Raw genomic sequence first — 21,909 nt, 5'->3', positions numbered from 1 at the left:
TCTCTCTCTCATATTCTAATCTCACTTGCATATTCTTCTGAAGGCTTCAACACGCTCGAAAAATCTTTCTATATTTCATGATTTCACCAGGAAAGAAAAGCAGTACTACTGGTAGCATGTACGTAGATTGCCAATAAATATAGTTTGCTGCAGCTACTTCATTACATTTCAGGGATTGCAATTGCCAATCTTGTCTAGGCCGTGGGGCTCGATCTTCACTACAAAACCAAATAAATGCTCTTCTTTTCTGAGAAGAAAATCAGATAATATACATACAAATGAGCTTGGCTTCATCGTCAATAATGTGCTTAATTTCATCCTGATCGAGGCTGTGGAATAACTTGGTGAGTATCAATTAGGTAAATATATAGTAAGTGATTTCCTAAAACAAACTCCGGAATAGTGTCTCGCAACTTCAAATAATTAACTTGCATCTTCATGGATCTTATTTGGACGTACAGTACTCTTATACAGTACTCAGAATTAATACACTTCAATATCAACCGCATGCAGGCTCCTTTTCACAGTCAGAGAGTATAGACTCAGAATAAATTGGAACTGCCCGCCAAATGCAGTTAGCAGTTTAATTATGTGCATTAGGTATTCATGACTGGTTATATATTGTATACTGTGCGTATTTGATAGGTACGTACGTTAATGCATGAAATACTGTACTTACATACGTATACCATTAGAAAACTAAAATTAATTGTTTTATACTATGTACGTACTACAGTTAACATTTTCGTTTTCTCTGAGGCTCTACGTTTGAGATCGAGCAGTTTCAAGTTTTGTTAATTAACAGTTGACCAGTTTGAGAATCTATATATATATATATAGATCTCTCCTATCAGTATTATTGAAAGTTTTAAAGTAATCAAAGTAAGAGAAAATGTCGACCAAATTAGCGGATCAAATTACATCAAAACATAGTTATACTAGCTAAAATCATGTCTCATGAACACAATTCAAATCTGCGGTCTCATGTTTCAAATCCACTATATATACCTAAATCCCCTTTCTAATCACAAACTCACAATGCCACCCACGAAACTAGCCAGTGTACGATTCTAATAAAAATTTAGACTTTCATACAATGGCTTGGAAACCAAATAGCCTCAGGAAATGAGTCTATACGTATTATCTAAAGACAAATTATTGTGATTTGATTACATGCTCCCTTCTTAGGTAGGTGCTATATATCTTTGTCAATTAATTAATTAAATTTCCCTATCGCCCCAACTATGCTATATATGGAGTTTGGATAGGGAGTTTAAGACATTTCATCAAGAGCTAACATTAATTTGTAGAGCATTAATATGTAGAACGATGGCTATCGAAATGACTAGATGAGCTCTAGAGTTTAGAAATGTGAACGAATTTGAAGTTGGGGGCGGTAAAATTAGGGTCGCCCGCCGGAGGGGCGGGACTAGTTGGAACAACTCGAAGCCTGGTATGCTTTATAATTGAGAACTCTAGACGGAGATGACAGTTGTAAACGTAGGGTCCTCTTAATTCACAAACCCTTTAGCCAAAAAAATCCCAATTGTTATGGGTCACGGTGTCCCCTCCCTAACCTTCTTGCTTCCCCACATTCATACACACATAGTAACGCTATCCCCTCCTCCTCCTCCTCTCTCAAAAATCAAAACAATAAAGTAATGCTTTCTTCGGTCAAGACCAGCCCCAAAGATGTGAAAGAAAAGACATCAAAACACCGCCCAGTCATCCCATCAAAAGCTTCCACTTTGCTTTCTTTGCTCCCTCCATTTATTTCTCTCATTTACTCACCAAATAATAATATTAATAATAACAGAGAATCTCGATCCCCGTGCAACCCTTATGACTGAGAGACTCTCTCTCTCTTATTCATCATCTTCCTCTCGCAGCTCCTCTACTATACTGCTGCTAGCTAAGCCTGCAACTACCTCAATATCAGTGTCTCTCTCTCTCGCTCTAAAGTCCCAGGAACCGCTCCTTAACTTTGACACAGTTTCTCACAATATTCACTTGTTATTGTTCTTCTGTGTTTTCCAATATCCTGACGCTCTCTATTTCCAAAGACGCACCAAACAAACATGGATTCTAATTCTCCTCCTCCTTCTCATCATCATCATAATCATCCTCAGAACTGGCTCGGCTTCTCCCTTTCCAACCACTTCTCCTCTCCCCCTCATAACTCCCACCTCTCTCTCTTCGATGCCTTCAACTCCTCTCCAGGTCGGTCCTCTCTCTTGCCTCGTTTCTGTCCCCCCTCTCTTATATATATAACGACCCTATTTTCTTATTTGCTCACCGGAAACATTTCTGTTTTGTTTTTACAGAGACCGGGGTTAACTTGGTGGCGTCGGATCATCATCAAGATGCACATGCAGGTGCAACTGAGACCAACCTCTCCATCTTCAGCGGCGTCGGGCCCAAGCTTGAGGACTTTCTCGGCGGTGGTAGCACCACCACCAGCACCGCTGGAGGCTCAACCGCCACATCCGACGTCATCACCACCGCATCGGCAGCGCCGACGTCGCTGACTCCCTTCTCATCTACTAACGATCATCTCGCTGTCCCTGAAAATGAGATATACGACTCGGAGCTCAAAACTATAGCCGCTAGCTTTCTCCGTGGTTTCTCTACCACCGCCACTGCCACCTCCACCACCACTCTGCAGCAGGCCAAACCCCAAACGCAAATCCACCACCCGGTGGGGACCACCGAAACCGCCACCGCCAAGAAAACCGTGGACACCTTCGGTCAGCGCACCTCGATTTACCGCGGCGTTACAAGGTGGGGAGCTAAAGAATATTATCTATTTGTTCTTATTATCATCCAAATATCTTTTTTTTATTTCTATTTTTTTTTGGTGTTTTGAATCTCAGGCATAGGTGGACAGGAAGATATGAAGCTCATCTATGGGATAACAGTTGCAGAAGAGAAGGACAGAGCAGGAAAGGAAGGCAAGGTAATCATTTTTCTGGACTAGGTTTTCTCTACCTTCATCACTCTTAACGTGCGCCCCCAGTGTATAATATACTTGGGACAACCAGAATAAATGCAGGAGATGGATCGGAGAACAAAACTATATAATTTCTCAATGTAAATCTTAAAACAAACAATGTTGCAGGTCGACATTTAAGGGTTTTGAATAGTTAGATCTGGTGCGGCATTTTGAGACCTAGCGCGCACATTAGATTTGAAGTAGATAGTACTGCTGCTATTCTGCGCCTTTGTTTTCAGCTTTCATGAGTGATAAAGATTCTGATGTGGGCTTTGTTTCTTTTGTGTGCATGTACGTAAATGATTGCTGCTTTGATCATCGTCTTCAACAGTTTATTTGGGTGAGTTTGTTTTACTGCTTGCCTTTAAGATCATCATTTAATTTAACCGAATGTAACTTGGGTTTTTAGATTCACTGTCCTATATCGAAGTGCATGATCTCATCAAGCTAGTTAAGATCCAGCATTGGATTTATTAGATTACTGTATATCATAAATTCTATTTGCATGAATGCATCATATTGTTCAGATCTTACTTAGATTCTTATTGCTGAAATGCAATTGTTATTGAACTTTTATGAATTTATGTACTGAAGGTGGTTACGATAAAGAAGACAAAGCAGCAAGAGCCTACGATCTAGCAGCTCTCAAGTACTGGGGTCCGACCACCACCACAAACTTTCCGGTAAATAGATTTTTTCTAGTCTCTATTTTCTTTTATTTTTAGTAAGTTTCTATTTTTGTTTATTTGATGCTGAAAATTATTTTCTTAGGTTACCAACTATGAAAAGGAATTGACGGAGATGAAGAATATGTCTAGGCAAGAATTTGTTGCTTCCCTTAGAAGGTAATTAAGTAATTAAACATTAATTTGTTACTTAACCGGACATGCCTTCTCTTTTTGAATATTTTGGTTCATGTATTTCATTCTATGGTGTAGGAAAAGTAGTGGATTTTCAAGAGGCGCTTCTATTTACAGAGGGGTGACAAGGTTCGTACTATTCATGTGTTTGATGGTAAAATAATGAATTTTTTTGTTCATTTTGCTAACAGTCCAAATTTATTTATTACTCAGGCACCATCAACATGGTAGATGGCAGGCAAGAATAGGAAGGGTTGCTGGCAACAAAGATCTGTATCTAGGAACTTTTAGTGAGTATATCTTCACTTTTACCACCTTGTTAAATTTGATCAACATCCGAAAAATTTGTTTCGTAGTTTATGAATATTAGTTAGAGGTTTTCGACTAATTTGTGTTGAACATCATTAGGCACGCAAGAAGAAGCTGCCGAGGCCTATGACATTGCAGCTATCAAGTTCCGAGGCTTGAATGCGGTCACTAACTTCGATATGAGCCGCTACGATGTGAAGAGCATTGCGAGCAGCAACCTCCCCATCGGAGGAATGTCCGGAAAATCCAAAAACTCGTCCGATCAATCCCTCTCTGCCGATAGCAAGGGCCTCGATGATAGAGATATCTCCTCTGCATCCTCTGTCACCTTTGCGACATCAGCTCATCAGCCCAGTAATTCCTCCACATTGAGCTTTGCAATTCCCATCAAACAAGACCCATCCAGAGAGTACTGGTCCAATATCTTTGGATACCCAATCCCAAGCAACCATCCTTCCCTAAACAATCCCAGGAACCCTAACAGTGTTGGTGCCGCACCAGGCTATTACCACAGCAACATGGACTTCTCAGCAGCATCCAGTGCTGCTACTACAACCTCCGAAACCAACAACGGGTTATTCTACGGCGGTGGTTACAACGTCCATGGCCAGCAGCAGCAACAACAACAACAACAACAACAGAGTACCAGCAGTGGCACTAATAATTCAAGCCCCTTCTCCACACCTCTTGGTTTAAGCAGTAGCATGGGTTATGATCAAAGTTCCTCTTCTGGTTATGGAACATGGATAGGGCCAAGTCTCAATCTCTTTCAGACTCCAATTTTTGGCATGGAATAAGAGAAAAGCTCCATGAGAATCATCACGTGAAGGATAGAAGACAAGAATTCGAGTCAATGACGATGTTGAACATAACATGGGAGTCAACAACTTTAGTTTGAATAGGGGAATGAGGTGGGAGAATGACATTCAGCAATCATCATAATTCACAGAGATGAGCACAGCTAGCTAATAATTAGCTGACACTGCTACTGTACTAACTCAGCCTCTTTTGCTTTTACGCTTTTTTCTCTCTTTCTTTTGTCTTGTACCTCTTTATTTTTGCCTCCTTCTCGCTTTTTCTTTTTCTTTTTCTTTTACTGACATGAAGTTATATGAGTAGAATGGAGAAGATAATAATCCCCTTTGGAATTCTTTCTTCATCAATGTTTCGAATTATCCATATATGTGAAAATACCATGCAATATAATCTGATCCGAGTTGGAAACTTAGAATTCCTCTGATGCTCATGTGTTTCAATCTTTAAATGCTCTCTTGCCTTCACATTCTGGTGTTCCAACTTTCCAACATGTCGAGATATCGATGTACGTAGTGAATTACCGATACCACAGTCATCCAAAAATATATTAGTATGATCTTGGCAGTTCTTTTTTTTCTTACGTGGTTCTCATTCGTTGGTTATGTAAATACACGTAGTATCATAATATTGATCCGCTTTTTTCGCGCGATTCCTCTTACATTTGAGTGTAGAACATGTTTGAGATGAGATCTTTCGCTTCGGAAAGTGTCAATTACAACTTATAAGTGGGTGTATTATAACTATGAATTGTATTTGATTTTGTTGTGATTAAATCTCAATACTAAGTAGTTAAGTTAAGATAGTAATAATGGTACAATGTCAGATTACAAACCACGCAGGTTGCTGTACGTTTAAAGTACATAATGTATTCTCTGTGAAAACTGTTAAGAGTGTTTGGTTACTATTTCTAGGTGGGAAGTATTATTGCATACTTGCGTATACAAATAGAGTTATCCCATTAATTATGGATAGAAGCACTAGTAATGAAAGGGTAGAGGCTCGATCAACTGGTCTAAACTTCTCTTTATATAGAGAAAAAAAGCTCTATCCTTTAAGTACTCATGCTAGCTTGATCCAAAAGTGCAAAAGCCAAAACTTAGATCGGTAACAACCTTTAACAAGCGTATAAAGAATATATGTAGCCATGTAGGACAACCCACCTTGCAATATTTACATGTTTTATGTACGAGCTAGCTTTTCAACAGGGACTAAGGACTATTGATTAGACTATTGCGCGCGATAGAAGAGGTGGGAATGATCGAATGAGGTTCATATATAAAGAACGATGTCTTTTCTTGTCTCTCATATCCCTCTTAAGATGATTGCATTGCACTACGTAGTCCTTAATTCCCTTTGTACCTTTCGGCGCCCATTTTCCAGGACCTAGCTGCCTTCATCTTTGACCAATATTTGTTTTGACAATACTCGCAACATATTATTCTAATTATTACCAAATTGATTCACATTGTGTGTGATATGTGGGAGCTAATTATGTACGTACTTAATTTAAGATTAAACTTGTTTTTTTTTTCTTTTTTCTTTCATCATATTATTTTCTTAACCTTCAAATTTTCTCTGATACGTACTTAATAAGGATATGGACAATTGGACATCGATCGTAAGAAGATCCGGAGTGCAATAAGAACTGTTAGCTCCGGTCACTAACTACACGTACATGTGGGAATTGGTTGCATATGTTTGTCTTTGCGGTTTCATCACCTAATCTTGTGGCTTCGATCAATGTTCTGGGTTATGTATGTGTCGGTACATTCATTTTGCATCATAGAATAAGAAAGTAATTATTTACCTGTAGAATATGCATGCGAAGGATATTAAGTGGTATCGGTATGTAGTACGCCAAATCTATGCAATATTCAGGTAGCTACTAGCTAGCTAGAAACAGTGAAAGTTGTACGTAGTGAAACACTTCGCTTGAGATAGTAGATTAATTAGCTAATTGTCTAGGTATAAAAATGCGAATTGAAAAAACGAAACTATCAAGGAAGAAAGTGGGGTCGGGATTAAGAAGCCAAAATATTAGCAACAACAAACAATTTTTAATTTTATGCCCTACTGATAGCTGAACATGCATGCTTGTCTTAGGGTTCCATGCATGTACACTAGTAATGGATTTCGGCCACGTCATGTTACCTAGGTCTCCTATATATGGTGTTGATGATACAGTGATACACCGTAAGTACATAACTATTAAACTATACTCTCCTTGATATCACGCTACTGTTCTGGCTTCTATACGTAGAAAATTCTTATCTTCAATACTAAGGAGTTGAACCAAATTAAGTAGGTAGGTCAATCCTTCGGATAAAAGCAAAGGAATCACACTGACAAGCTCATATAATTAGCAGTCACAACTCACATATGAATATGATTAAAGTGTGTAATGTATAAGAAATAATGGATTGTAATATCAAACAAAAACGTAAAGAAGTCGGGTGCCAAACCAAACCCTTTGTTCTGCATGCACGTCACCCTAAACTAATTAAACTTTGCCTCCAAATTAAACAAAGCTAGGTCACCCACCACAGTGACCACACCTCTCGCGCTCTCGTCTTATAATAAGAAGCACATGATATTACCTGAAAAGGCTACGTTTCAAATTGCAACAAACTATTAGTCAAATGCTGCAATCCAAAAGAGTTCCCACACATTACCTCCTTTCCTTTAATAATTAACTTGTGTAAGGCTAGGGCACCGTTTTTCCTAATCTTTTGTTTCCTCTTGCTGCAGTTATGTCCCAATCTTTGTTTGGCCTACAGAAGCAATTGTCGGCCATACACACTTCCCCCCTCCCATCTAGCCTTTTGTTTTCTTTGACTGACTCGATTTGCCAAATCAGTGTTTGTTTAATCATTAAGCGGAATCTCAGTATCTTAGAGACCAAATCCACTGTTTGTTTTAGTTGATATTCATTATGAGAGGAGATAAGAAGAGACTATAATGCCTCCGAGACCTTTATATATAGCTACGATGTATCATATACATACCCCATAGTCATATATGAAGTATACAACCGACATTAACCTAATTAATTTCAAACCAGAAAATATACAAAAGCGAATTATATGCAAATTGTACTTACACTAATAGTGCACGAATTACATATGTTATTAGTTTTTTCAACTCCGTTAGCGTTCTTTAGCGTCTTAGTGATCAGGTATTGTGGATGCACTTTTCTTGACCTTGCGCGCCATTTCAAATTATCACGGACTATGCTAAGATTCTACCACTATTTAAAAATGGCAAAGGGCACATTTTTATATGGTCTTTAATCATGTGGGTATTGTAAAATTATTGTCAGAAATGAAAAAAATCAGAAAATGAAGTTGATAAGGGCACCCAGATAATTTATTTGGACACCCCATCTTCTTCCCCTACCTCCGTTTCCAACGGACAAACGCTGCCCTGCCGATCAAGCAGGATGGACCTAATATCGAGGATGCCTCCATGTGAACTTGCGAGTGATGACCAAGATCCCGGCGACACTCCCTTTTCCCCGTCGCCTTGATGCACGCCTCTTCGACGACCCACGATATGCTGATGTCGTTCCCCAACATCCTTCATAGACCAGACGTCGTCGAATTCCCACTACCCGACAAGTCTCAAAGCTCTTCCGGCACCCCTGAATTCGACGCACCGCCTCGCCCTCGTCGAGCCTCCCTGACGCCTTGCACTTCTGACATCGAACACGCGCTTCCCAGTGTTGTCCAAGCGTTCCCCGGTTCTGCAGATCCAGAACCTGATCCGGTTCTCTCGAGCCCGACCCGGCCTGCAGATAGCAGCCCAGCCACATATCGTTTTTGGGCCTATAGTCCTCCGAGCCCAATGACCTTAAACTCTATTTCTTTTTCCTTTTGTTTTCCTATTTATTTATTTAATCGTTTTTTTTTTTGCACGTTTTAGTTTTCTAACTATGTTTCACGTGCTTGGATAGGAAAAGTGATCACTCGGCGTACTAGGGTGATGACATTCATGTCGAGATGGACGATACTTTTGTCATTTACACGCGATTTTGATCGTATCCTCAAAAGAATTTTATGTCATCGGACGAAGATCGAAAAAGAATTCATCAAGTAGTTTTTCTATATGAAGATATTTGCAGATTATCTCATTTTAATGTGGTTTATTTGGCAGACCACTAAGTAAGCTTTTCTTGAAGTTGCTGCTTTTGAACGCGCGCGCGCACACCCACACACACACACACATATATAAATTATTGGGCATTATTAGCCTTCTTCATGTCTATTTTCCGGTCCTTCTAATATCACCGATGAGACCATAGAGAGATATGATTCCCCTCTTGGTCGACATTTTTTGTGTGACGGTCCTGGGGGAGTCACGCTATTTTTTAAAGGGAAGAAATCGATTTTGTGTGGTCGCCTGAGTGCACCGCTATTTTGGGTGCGATCATGAAAATCGCCGTTATGCATCGATTATTTTGTGACCATATACGTCACAACACTTCTAATTCATGTTACATACTTGATTAGTTTCGTTCATTCAAAACTGACACAACCTTCATTTCTTGTGGATGAGTTGCCATTGCGATTGTAATGTAAATTTTTGAGTTTCTAAAACTCATGTCTATGGGCAATAATCATGAGGTCTTTGTTCTCAATTATTTGAGTTGAAATTCATACTACTCTGAAGCAGAATTATTTGCTGACAAAATATCCTAAAGTTTTATGGGACACACTTAAGTGATTCAATAAACATCTATAACGTTGTCTTACCAAAGTTGGCCTTGATGCATGCTCACATCCAAGAAACACAAGCCATTTTTGGCTCCAGTACCTATTTTCTATTGAGGGTACATTTGAAATGGAAACGTAACATTCTTCCATTCTCAAATTGATAGATTTTGAGCCTCACGCTAAGGCTATGCCCTACCCCATAAGCAAGATTTGTTTGCTAAAAATATTTGATTAGTCAATCTATTTTGACTATGTTCTCAGCTTCATATTTTTCAAGTAAGATGTTGGCATTGCCATGTTTCTTACTCGACTTTAACTTAAGTCGTTTATTGGAATTGGAAGTTTGATTTTGATGTTTTAAAGATTGACATATTCAATCAAATTCCTCGTATTCCTTGTTTACAAATTGAATTCTTGAGAATTTATTTACCTTAAACCTAACATGAATAGTCAACGTTTGCAACTCACGTGGTTTTTAAATTGGCCGTTTTTGGGTTAAATGGGACCCATATAGTACTACATTGTGAATTTGACACTTAATTTATGGAAAACGAACCTCGGAACGTCAAAATTGACGATGTTTTGGTCTCCTCGACCGTTTCCGGCCACTGCCGGCATTTCCAGATTGTTTTCCCGTGGTTTCCCAACGTTTCTGGCTGTTTTGACCGCTTTCCAGCCCAATTTCGGCGTTTCTGGCACCACTTTTCGGTTCTTGCTAGCTTTTCCTGTTGAATATGAAGTCCGGCCTCATAACCGGTTAGATTCCGGCCATCGGCGGCCGGCTTACTTGTCACTGGTGCCACCGGTTTTCTATCGAGTTGTTCCGGCATATTTCCTACATTCTTTGTTTAAGTATTTTCCCACCAAAGTTTCTTTCAGTTTTGAGTTATTTGGACATGGTTTTCCGGTTATGTTGGTTTTCTCCAAGTCGTTTCATGGCTCAAACGATTTTATTATTGGTGACCACCCGCACCAATCAGATGGTTTTTACCACCCTAATTGTTTGTTATTCAACTGCTCCAATATCATGTTTTTCCAACTCTTAAGTTGAAGAATGTGATACACTTGATGGGATTGTCCTTTTGTTCCGATCACCGTTCTTGCAATATCTACGACGTAGTATCTAGAAACATTATGACGTTGACTGTCTTAATTTTATTATGGTGAAGTCTCCTGGGAATGTCAAGTGTCTTGCTAATTGCATAACCACCAACACTGTCCTACATCGCAGGTTGTTGTTTTACAGATCTTGTGCGGAGATTGTGTTTTATATCTTTGTGCCTTGTTAAGTTTTAAAAGGTCATACATGCCAACAATTTTCATCTGGATACTTATGTTGAGAATGGTGAGAAAAATCTTTGTCAAAAATTGAAAAATTGGTTGTACACAACCCCGCAACTGCCTAGCCCCTGCAGCTGCCCCGCAGCTTCCCTACACGGCCCATGCACAGTCCCGCAAGCCCCCCTGCACGGTCTACTAACAAAACCTACTTAATTAATGACTCTTATTGGCAACCTTCTCTCATGTGCAGGATTCAATTGAGCATAGTTCATTCTTACAACATATTTAAGATGATATTTGTAGACCTATTCAACCAAGAATGCGGACCTTCTAAGTATTTTATGGTATTGGTTGATGCACCAACTTGTTGGTCACACGTCGCCTTGCTATCTACCCTTACTATCTTCTCAAATCTATTTGATTGGATTACGTTGGAGAGTTCACCTCCACAACCTTTGATGATTATGTATTGTATATCTACTGGGATCATTGTTGAACATTTTGCTCCTCATGTTCATTCACAGAACGATCTAGCAGAGGCTCGGGCTTGGTTATGGGTACTAACATGCCAGTCTTTGCATGAGAATATGTAATGATGTTGCATGCAGTGACACTTATTCGTTTCATACCCACAACTAGCCAAGCATTTAGTGCGTACCAGATGATTACTGGATACGATCCTAACGTTCTTTTCACTAAACGCTTACTTGGTTAAGTTGCTTATGTGCCACAATTTTGGTATCTCAAATGGGTCTACATGAGACAATTAAGTATTTTCATTAATTATGAATTATCAACACTTGTCTGCTATTTCCAATCTACAACCGTGGATCTCTATATTGTGATATCTGCAGACAGTCTCTTTGATGAGACATACTTCCCGTCGTTAGAGGGAGATATGGAATGCTTTAATTCCGGTTTTAACACCAGGAATTGACATGTTGTAGCATTATGTCTCATTAAGATCCCACAATGCTCCAAGTAAGCAAGAAGTGCAATGCATTATCAACATCCAGAAAGTTAAAGATTCGATGCTCAATGACTTTACATAAATCATGTGATGTGCCGGTAAGGTTGGAACTCTCAGAATATGAGAGAATTTCATATGACCTGATCCTAGCCCCGTTAGCACCATTCCTGATAGTGGGAAAGAAGCTGGCGATGACACCATCATACACTGTGGTGTTGTCGGCGCCAGTAGTATTGCACCACAAAATAAAGGTGGCAAACGCAAAGATAGACTAGTAATGGTCATAGCTTCGGTCTTGGCTCCTACCTAGATGAGGGGGAGACCATTATTCTCTAGAATAAAAATCCAGAAAGAAGCGAGGTGCGTAGGTACGAATATTTCTCCCATCATCAAGAGATATTCTTTGAACATGTGTATCAACTAAGTTTATGTGGGACGCTACAGACTCTTTTTGTTGATGTTAGAAAACAAAATAAATCTCTCATTTGATCGTATAAACACACGCGTGTATTGATGGATTGATCTCCTATGATTGATGATGTATTCGCTTATGCTCTTATTCCATTGTAAATAATCAATGATGAGCAACTTGGCCAGTGGAAAGAATCAATACATTCTGAACTAGACTTGTTATATTAGTCATTGTTCGTAAGTGTAATGAGAATGATGAAGTCATGCAATATTTACAGGATTTATGGCGCAAAGATTGTCTCATTATCATAAGTATTGACTACGATGAGTTATATTATCTTGTTATGGACATAATTGTTTTCCACTACTTGATCAGTAGTAGTGTCCATAGAAACTGATTTGCAGCATATGATAGTGGTCATAGCTTATCTGTAAAAGGATCTTGACACATATATAAAAGTGCCCAAGGGACTTTAAATGCCTCTAGACCACGAAGAGCTTATGTAATCAGATTGCGATGTTCGGAAGAACGTAGTACAATTGGTTGCAAGAACTTACACCCAAACGTATTCATATGAAAGCTGATTCTAGATTCTCTATTCCATCTAAGCTAAGATGATGAAGAGATTTAATGAGCTTTAGATTCATATATGTAAGTGTTGTTAGGATACTATTGCTTTCATTATGATGTGATTAACTATGTGCGTATGCATCGTCATTGGACTTGAATTGTTCTTTTGACATGAGTTTAGTTCTATACTTAGTGAACCAACATAAATCCTATCCATACCAATGTCGCCAACAGCTCCAGCAATATCAATGTACGCCTTGGTGTAGCATTCGACACTTGCAGCGTAAATGATGCGTATGGTTCTATCTCAGATCAACAAGTCCGGGAATTTGCAAGTCAGTCAACTTTGACATAGCACTATGAACTACTCTGGTCGCATTATGTTGTGAACTTTATGCCACTGAAAAGCTACGGGTGTCTACTTTCTAGAACATCTTACGGTTCACTCATACCTATTATAGCGAAGACGTTATGGCCATCTGAGTGTGTAAAGGTCATTCTATGCGGAAATCTGATTTTCATTTCAAACTCGTGTTTTGAGTTGTTATGAAATCTTGTTTCCTAAAATCTAAGTTTGGTTAAGTATAGCATGTATGATCTAAGGATGTATAGTAAGATTATTGATTAATCATTAGCTCAAGACTACTTTTGAGAAGCATGTAATGAACGTAGTATACGTTGTTCTTTGTACTCCATGATTATGATACTAATCAGGAGGAGTATTTTTGTAGACAACAGGAGGAGTCTACCTCACATGATGCTATTAAATGTAGACGGCGCGTTATGTTCTTTTTCTCCTTCGAACAAGATTTTGTTTTTCATCCAAAAAGTTTTTATTTTGCTTGACAAAATTTTTACCGAGACAACGTTATGTGCACCATGCAACCTAGACATGCGACACAAGGGAGAGTGTTTCCAGATAATTATTATTCTACCATTGTGTGTGTCTTTGCCTATCTAGATTTTTTTTATTATAGTAGATTATGTTTTAATGTAATATATATGAATTCTTGATTTTTCGGGATACTCTGTATGTAATGTTTATATATAGACTTCTTTATCAATAAATAAAGGATTACGCTATGTTCTATTACGTTGTTATTATTCTCGTTTCTATCATATTGGATGAAACAAAAATTTATTAAGTGGAAGAATACACTGATGATGATGATGGGAAATACATTTGCAGAATAAGTTGAAGTATATAAGATGTGAACAAGGACTCGTCACTCGTGGATGAAGCTGCAAACAATGATTATGGTTCCGGTTGCTTTCTCTTCTTATTTGCTCTATTTACTTTATTGTTGTGGGGTGGTAATTATAGAATTGCAATGATACGTGTATGTTGCATATCTTCACCACTATTATATAATCAAGGGGTAATGAGGCTGCACGTGCTGGCTGACTAGGGTTTCCGGCGACATGTGCGGTTGAATGTTGGACGTGCACAGAGGCGATGCTTATGGAGATTCTACTGGAGATGATATATCATATATCATATTCCTTTGTATCTAATTAGTATCGGATGTCCCCGAAGGGTCTTGTATCTAATTAGTACGTAACCTATTCCTTTGTTTATTCTTTCATTAAAGTACTGTAGGTAAAGAGCTTTGCAACTTCAGAGGTGACACGAGTTGATATTATTCTACTTCTTCTACCTAAATTAGTAAACATGACATCCTTCAATCGTTCTCATGGTCAAGTAGTCTTTGCTTATGAGAAAGTTCATGCATACACTGTTCTTAAGTTGCTGCAGATCGGTTGTGCAAGTTACCGTTTTACTTAGAGATCGAAGTCAGAGAAACAGCTAAATATGTGATCGAAATGTAACCCAAATCAATTTTAACCAGAAAAAAAATGAAAGTGTATACACTTGAATGACATTTACATAGTCGCATAACATTGCATGCATGTCGTTTACCAAAAGATTAATATCAGTTATGTGATGTTATCCTATCATCTGCAATATAAAGATATCAACCGATGTAGTTGGTTCGGTTCGTACAAATAACTGAAAGCAGTTGGGAAACATAAGTATCAGCATGTTTCATGTCCATGCCAGGGAGGATATATATGTATGAAAATAGTTGGGACAAAAAAAATTATTTTAGACGATGTAATTGAATTTATTCTATGGTCTTATGTATAAGTATAGTTAACTAATTCATTAAGTTAAAGGACTCGAAGAAGGCAACTCGATCTACGGGTTTAACATTATTCTGCTGAAGTACGTGCTGAACGTATGTGAGGGATCAAGACGCAGTCTAGACTAAATAGTTATGACTAAGGGGCGGTTATTTTTAGTATATTAAGGGGCTTTTTAGTTCCCAGCATCTTAATAGAGCTAAGTTGAGTGTTGAAAGATGTGTTATTACTTGCTGCCTACTAGAGCTAAGTTGTGTTCGGATGGCTAAACTGGCCTCCTTATGAAACATTAAGGTACAGTGCAAATCACTGAATCTCACACAGCAACAACAATTCTTAGATATTATTCATTCTCAGTTTCAGTTATACCGGTTCTCATTCTTTCATTTTAAACCATGGATTCTTGATACTTCATATCAAGGTATGATTATGATCAGGGGTTGAGTCTACATCAACTAATTGAGTTGCACGAAAATTAAATTAGCTTCTTGTGGTTTTCACTTGGGTCCATTTAGAGTTGTTGACCTGTACTACAGAATTCATCATGGAAGTCCTCTTGTACGTCAATTTCCATTGTATACGGTAAACTATTTTTTTTCAAGATTAATTCTCCATAAAATGGATTTGATGCTCTGCAAGTCTGCAAGCCACTCGAAACAACAAAATAAGGGCTAAGCAAACCAACTACTCTACTTACCTATAAGTGGCACAAGTGACATGACGTCCAAATTGAAACGAGCTCATAGAAAGTACTTGTGGTGCTCTATTTTACTTTTCTTTACAATAATGTGCAGGTGATTGCTTTTTTGTGAAGAAGTTGCAATGTTGAATCATATTGTAGCAAGTGAGAATGACATTCTAATGCGACTTTGGTAAAAGTTTAACAAACATATGGATATTGAGAAAGAGCCAAGTATCTCACACAGAGGACACAATCACCACTATCATAATTTCATTTTGCAAGTTTTATGCACATTAGCATTGCTCAATTGCAAGTCCCAACTTCCAAGAGCTCTCCCATGCAGGTATGAACATCAAACATCAGCACTCATCATGAACTCCAGGATTAACTGCAAAAAAAATCCAAGGAAAAATAGGTAAAGAAACCTCACTAGAGTGCACCCAAACAACAAAGAAAATTAGTGGGACATTGAGAGCTTATGGTTGAGGATCCAGGTTTGTTTTGCTAAACACAAGCTAACTGTTCAACACACAAAATCAAAATGTCACTATGGATACAAACAGAGTAAACAAACGAAGTTCCTTGATCGTATTATAGGCACCAAAAGAGCCACAGATTTACAAGGAGAAACCACATGAATTAAACAAACTGGAGGCCTAGCTTTCGCCAAAGCTCTGAGAAAATCATGTTGAAGAGTGAAAAAATTGTTGAAGACGTAGACTACAATGATATGCTAGATAATTGCATATAGTAGCTTTAAAATGTCAATTTGTTTCATTAGTAAGTATTTTCGTTAATGAAGAAACTAGAAGGAGCTCACAGCTCATTGACATTTCTGACTCTGTCCACTGGAAGATAGTTCTAAAGATGAGATTGAAAGGTAATGGAGTCTGTATGAAGACTAGATATCTGCATGTTGATCACCCTGCTTAAGCATCCAATGACAACATAAAAATGATAAGAGATTAATATATGCTTAGTCATGTTGATAACCCAGCTTAAGCATCCAATGACAACGTAAAAATGAAAAGAGACTAATATATATATGCTGAAGTGATATATAGTTGAATTTGCACTAAACAATTAATTATACATAAGGAAATGAAGACCTGTTGTACTGGATTGATGAGTCCCATTAAAATGGCTTGCTGCTTCGCCTTCTCAACAACACTGTTTCCGTGCTTAAGTTGTAACTCTCAAGCCATCTTGACTCTTGGAGTGTATCTATAACTGATACCATAATGTAAATTTCATATCAAACTTCCAAGTTTTGTTTATCAAGGTAGTTTCTCACCCCAGAATAGTGCATTCACTTAAGCAATAATAGACATAGGTCTAGGTTTACAGAGAGGAGGTACAAGAACTGGAGTATCTCAACATCAATAAGTAAGGATACATAAGAAAGTTGTTCAACTCAGCACATGAGTTCACGGAGTTGTAAGCTCGCTGCAGTCAAAAGATCAAGGAAAAATCGATGTTTTCTATTCTATCCAAGTTGGGCAATGAAAGACATCTGGAAACCTAAGACTATCATAATAATGGATACAATTTATGCACAATTATGAAACAAGAACAGAGTGATTTGAATGCATAAGAATAGTGAAAAAAGGAAATTAAAGATTGAGGGGACTCTTATACAGAATAAACACAGTATAAATTATTATATCTACATTTAAAGGTTCTTTGTTGATTTCCATATCAAGCAAATTACAGCAACCACATCCACGTAGAATTTTTAAGTCTTTCGACACATTCTGAAGGAAACTTTCTTCCATTAAAAAGACGTAGACTACAATCAAAGACATCACAATGTACAAAAACATGATCACAGTTACCCCTTGATTTTTCACAAAACACACCATTGGGAATTTAGCTAACTTCAATGATTATAATGGAGAAGCATCTGAAACAGTGAAAATGTGAAAATCAATGAGAATAAGGCACAAAAAAATTGCTAAAGGCCAAGTCACTAAACATAACAATCATTAGAACTGACCAAAGTGGATTTTAAGTTCCACATGTCTATCCCTTGTTCCCTCGTAGTTGACTACTTTAGTCAATTTGATTGTTGAGGGTATAACAGAGGGAAAAAAGTGAAGTAAAAAACAGTAAATCAGCTTTAAAGGAGTAATGCTACATTGGACATTATTGAAAATACGTACCCAATGCAGAAAATTAAGCATCTTACTCAGAAAGGGCTCAAACCGAGATCCCTCTTCAGAGGCAGCTAGTACTTGTTGACTCAGTGCAGTTACACATGGAAATGGCTGTTACTAACCAGGGAAGAACCATAGTTGACAGTCTCATGAAGGGGGCAATTGGTAATAAAAGTAAATAGAGAAAGTTAACTCCTAGTTGGAGTTGAGTTAAAAGCCCTGAGTAGGCCTAACATGAATTCTTAAGAGATGGTAAATTACCAGATGCAGGCAAAAGGAATAATACTAGAGTTACCAGCAACACCAATGTGAAAAGCTTTGAGACAAAGCTCTTCATTTTCGGCCAGCAACACTGATCGTGGGCTCTATCAGTGACGGGCAGGGCTGTCTCTGGATCAGACTTCCATAAAGCAACCCCCGAATCGCTGTCGTTATTGAGCCCCTTCATATTGTTCTTCTTAAGGAAGTTGACAGAGGCAATTGATCGAACAGGTGGAGGGCACGCTTGAGAATCAAAAACTTGGGAATCAGTAAAGGCGGACCAGTTGTTTTGGGGTGGGATTGAGATTGGGATGGAGTAGTGAATCGGATTGGGTTTTCACTGATCTGTGAAATACAGAGAAAGCAGAAGAGAGACGCTGAGACAGAAATTGCGAAATGAGAGGAGCAAGGGGTTTGAAAATTCCAACGGTAAAGATTTATATTTTCTTTTGAATAATAACGGTAACAAATCATTTTGTTTGGACGGTGTCGTTTTAAGGGACTAAATGACTCGGAAGACGGAACAAATCAAACAGAAACATTGGATTATTTCTCCTAACTTCCTTTGTTTCTTTTTACTATAGGCTCTTTGTGGCAAAAGTGTCATGACATGCCTGTTTCTCTGTAGCTTGAAGCATTCATCTACATATGCTAGATAGACCACAGTTCCGAGTACCCAAGATGTGAGATAATCTTATGAGGACTATATTGTTGACGACTAGTTGAAGACTTTTCAATCAATTGTTAATTAGACATATTTTTTATCATATTTTTTAATCTCAACCGTTTATATTTTAGGTCTATATAAGTAGATTACTTATACAATTTTTTTTGCCAATTTAGTTATCGTTAAAGTATCAAAGTATATCAAATTAGTTAACAGATCAAAATTATCAAACATGAACCCTTCAAGTTCATGAGTAAATCACATTTATGAATGTTTTAATGATTTTCAAATTAGATGGAAATTTACATTGATATCTACAAACTAACCGGTCGAGATTTGAATATGAGATCGATTAGTGGATTAATTAGAGAGGTCTTCAACTAGTCCTCAATAAGATGATCCTCATTGGAAAAACTCTTAGTAGATTCTAGTAAAGCTAGCTCTGATCTAATTACAGTATTGGATGAGTTTTCTGATTGATGGTTTCCATTCATACTTACGAAATTTCATTGTTAAAATTCTTGCATGAAATCATGACACCTTATACCATATTATATATATTCTCATCAATTTCATGCATTTAGAGTAGAACATTTTAAAGAGTAAGCCTGGAAATTCTAGTGTAGCAGTAGTATTCATTTTGAGTTAGCTAGGTTTATTTCAACATTAATTGGGACGATCGATTACTATCAAAAAAATCGTATGCAATGACTGGTTGGTATCATGTATACAAGATCGAGGCCATGCACTATCGATCGATCTCAAAGGAATTTATATGTTGGTGTATGTCCTTATGCATGAATGTAATTAGTAAACCAACAGATTATGCCACGCCAAATTGCCAATTTCTCAAATTCCCAATTTGATAAATTGCCAAATTGTCACTTTCCCGATCACAATGAAAAATTTGTTTGATCGATCATGAGTAAGAAGATAGCGCAGTCAAATTCACCATTATCTAAACTCTATATATTGCTAGTTACAATCCCAGATGAGGCCAAGTCATTTGTTGATAACATCGACATGCAAACTTAGAGAATGATTCAATCTGCTATACAACATCAATTAAGAGACAATACCATATGTACCATATGTACGTACGTACGTATGATTAACTGAGCACTGCTGCACTGAGTAGGTTGCTAGCTAAACCGGTATGAAATATATATCATTAATTGGAGGTAATTGCCTCACCAGCAATCATTTTGATTATCAACTCACTGAATGCAAATAGTAAAAATGATCGATCCAATTGTTAGTCCTCGGAGAAGGCGAACGTTTTCCGGCCGGAAGAAAATGGGTTTAAATTACTGCTACATAATCGCCTAATGAACATGAATTTCGAAATGCATGCATGCTATTCGATCAGTATGTACTTATACTTTGAGATTATACGAATATCAGATTTGAGAGTACGTAAGAACGTATATATAGTTCGTGTTGAAACACCTCAAAAAATTATAATACTTGCGCTTTCGAACAAATAAATTAAATTAATCAGCACAACACTTCGACATTATTGAATAAGAAGAACTTCAGTTTCTATATCGGCAATATAAGCCGGTTTAGGGCTGCTAGTTGACCTAACGGGGAACGTGTTAATTGGCTTCAGTAGTGTCATGAACATAGAAGTTTCATACGTACCAACCACCATTTAGGCCTCCCAAAGGCCAAAACCATCTTGAAGCCTAGGATCCCTTTATCAACTTCTTGATTGGTTGGTAAACCCTGTATGAACTATGTGTCATTCTAAGTGGGTCATTAAACAATGGATATGCTAATTGACAATTTCTCAGTTGCACTCAAAGAGGAATGAAACTTTGGGAATCTATGGCCACATTTAAATGACTTAGAGTCCCAATCCCGACGATCCAAGGGCCACGGATTCAAGATTAAGACAAAAATCTGGTCCCAATTAACCCACTAATCTCACTCCAAAACAAATTAGTGGCAACTAAGCAAAGCATTAGTTTTGTCCAAGCCCTAGGGGCATTTCGGTAAGGGGGAAAACAAACACCAGAAACGACGTCGGAGCAAAGAGTTTTGGAGCCCACAATCATTGTATGATTGTATCCCAAACCCTCCAAGTACTAAACTCCGAGATTACCTTTGCGTCATCACTAATTAGAGTATTAGTTAAAGTTTTAAACTGATTTACCAGCCGGATTATTAAAATTCTAATCCAACGTTCCATATCCGTTCTTCATTTACAACCCGACAAGTTTAGACCGTCTTTGTTTGTCACCTTCTCTGCGTAAGCGTGGATTTTCTGGGAAAGCTAAGCCTTGTTTTAGCTCGGCTTTGAGTAAGCCATGGGATTAAGTTTCTGATTGGCTTTTCATGATCTAGGGTTAGGGTTGAGAAGATGTTTCGCAGTGATATAAAATTCACGTACTAATAAGAACGGGCCACTTATCTCTTGCATTCTCTGCAATATACAGTATTAGACCGGCCAGCTAGCTAAGAAATCCATCGAGAGAAGAGGATCGGACGCCATGAGTGACTCTTTATTCCATGCATTTCAAGTACATTCGCTCGTGTGATGATTGATGAATATATATGAATACACACACACACATATAGTCGCCTCATTATCGATCCTAGATAGATTGTTTAAAAGCATTTGTTTCAAATGATTGACCGTTGTATTAAGGAGTCATGACAATACATATTAGCAAGTAGCTAGAAATTTATCAGAAAATTCGTTATTCCTTAGAATCATATATATCTGTGAAGGCTAATCTAACTGTGGAAAATTCTAGCCTACGTTATGCAACAGCTTCTTCCTTCACACATTATCACACACACACTCCATGTGCATGTTATGACATCAAATCTATACCACACATCAGTATATGTATAACATACACTGCTGCACAGCAGATGAACTCATCAACTGTAAATATATATATATATATATATAGTTTTTTTTTTCATGCACGTGAAGAGAACAATTACATATGATCTCATCTTAACTATATATATATATATATATATATATATATATATATATATATATATATATATATGATTGTTAAAATACATGCAAAACTACATCACGTACTTGCTGATTAAG

The 21,909-nt window shown here is 37.7% G+C and overlaps 1 protein-coding gene across 1 annotated transcript; it reads left to right on the top strand.

The window, feature by feature from the left end:
• The first annotated feature begins 1,717 nt into the window (after nucleotides 1–1,717).
• Nucleotides 1,718–5,244, top strand: LOC126791041 (AP2-like ethylene-responsive transcription factor AIL5). Its single transcript, XM_050517436.1, has 9 exons — nucleotides 1,718–2,220; nucleotides 2,325–2,781; nucleotides 2,874–2,956; nucleotides 3,324–3,332; nucleotides 3,587–3,675; nucleotides 3,764–3,837; nucleotides 3,931–3,981; nucleotides 4,066–4,142; nucleotides 4,261–5,244. The coding sequence occupies exons 1-9, from the start codon at nucleotides 2,079–2,081 to the stop codon at nucleotides 4,956–4,958; spliced, it is 1,680 nt and encodes a 559-aa protein (XP_050373393.1). The 5' UTR covers nucleotides 1,718–2,078; the 3' UTR covers nucleotides 4,959–5,244.
• Nucleotides 5,245–21,909: the final 16,665 nt, after the last annotated feature.

The sequence above is a fragment of the Argentina anserina genome, chromosome 4, assembly GCF_933775445.1.
Source record: "Argentina anserina chromosome 4, drPotAnse1.1, whole genome shotgun sequence".
In the NCBI taxonomy this organism is placed as follows: Eukaryota; Viridiplantae; Streptophyta; class Magnoliopsida; order Rosales; family Rosaceae; genus Argentina; species Argentina anserina.
Note: the sequence above shows the minus strand (reverse complement) of the source record. Positions and strands in the feature narration are given on the sequence as shown.

Bases quoted from the DNA above. Each gene is read 5' to 3' on its own strand.
- LOC126791041 (XM_050517436.1), top strand. From the start codon at position 2,079: ATGGATTCTAATTCTCCTCCTCCTTCTCATCATCATCATAATCATCCT. The intron at 3,676-3,763 runs GTAAATAGATTT...TTATTTTCTTAG, and splicing joins CCACCACCACAAACTTTCCG to GTTACCAACTATGAAAAGGA. The intron at 4,143-4,260 runs GTGAGTATATCT...GAACATCATTAG, and splicing joins TCTGTATCTAGGAACTTTTA to GCACGCAAGAAGAAGCTGCC.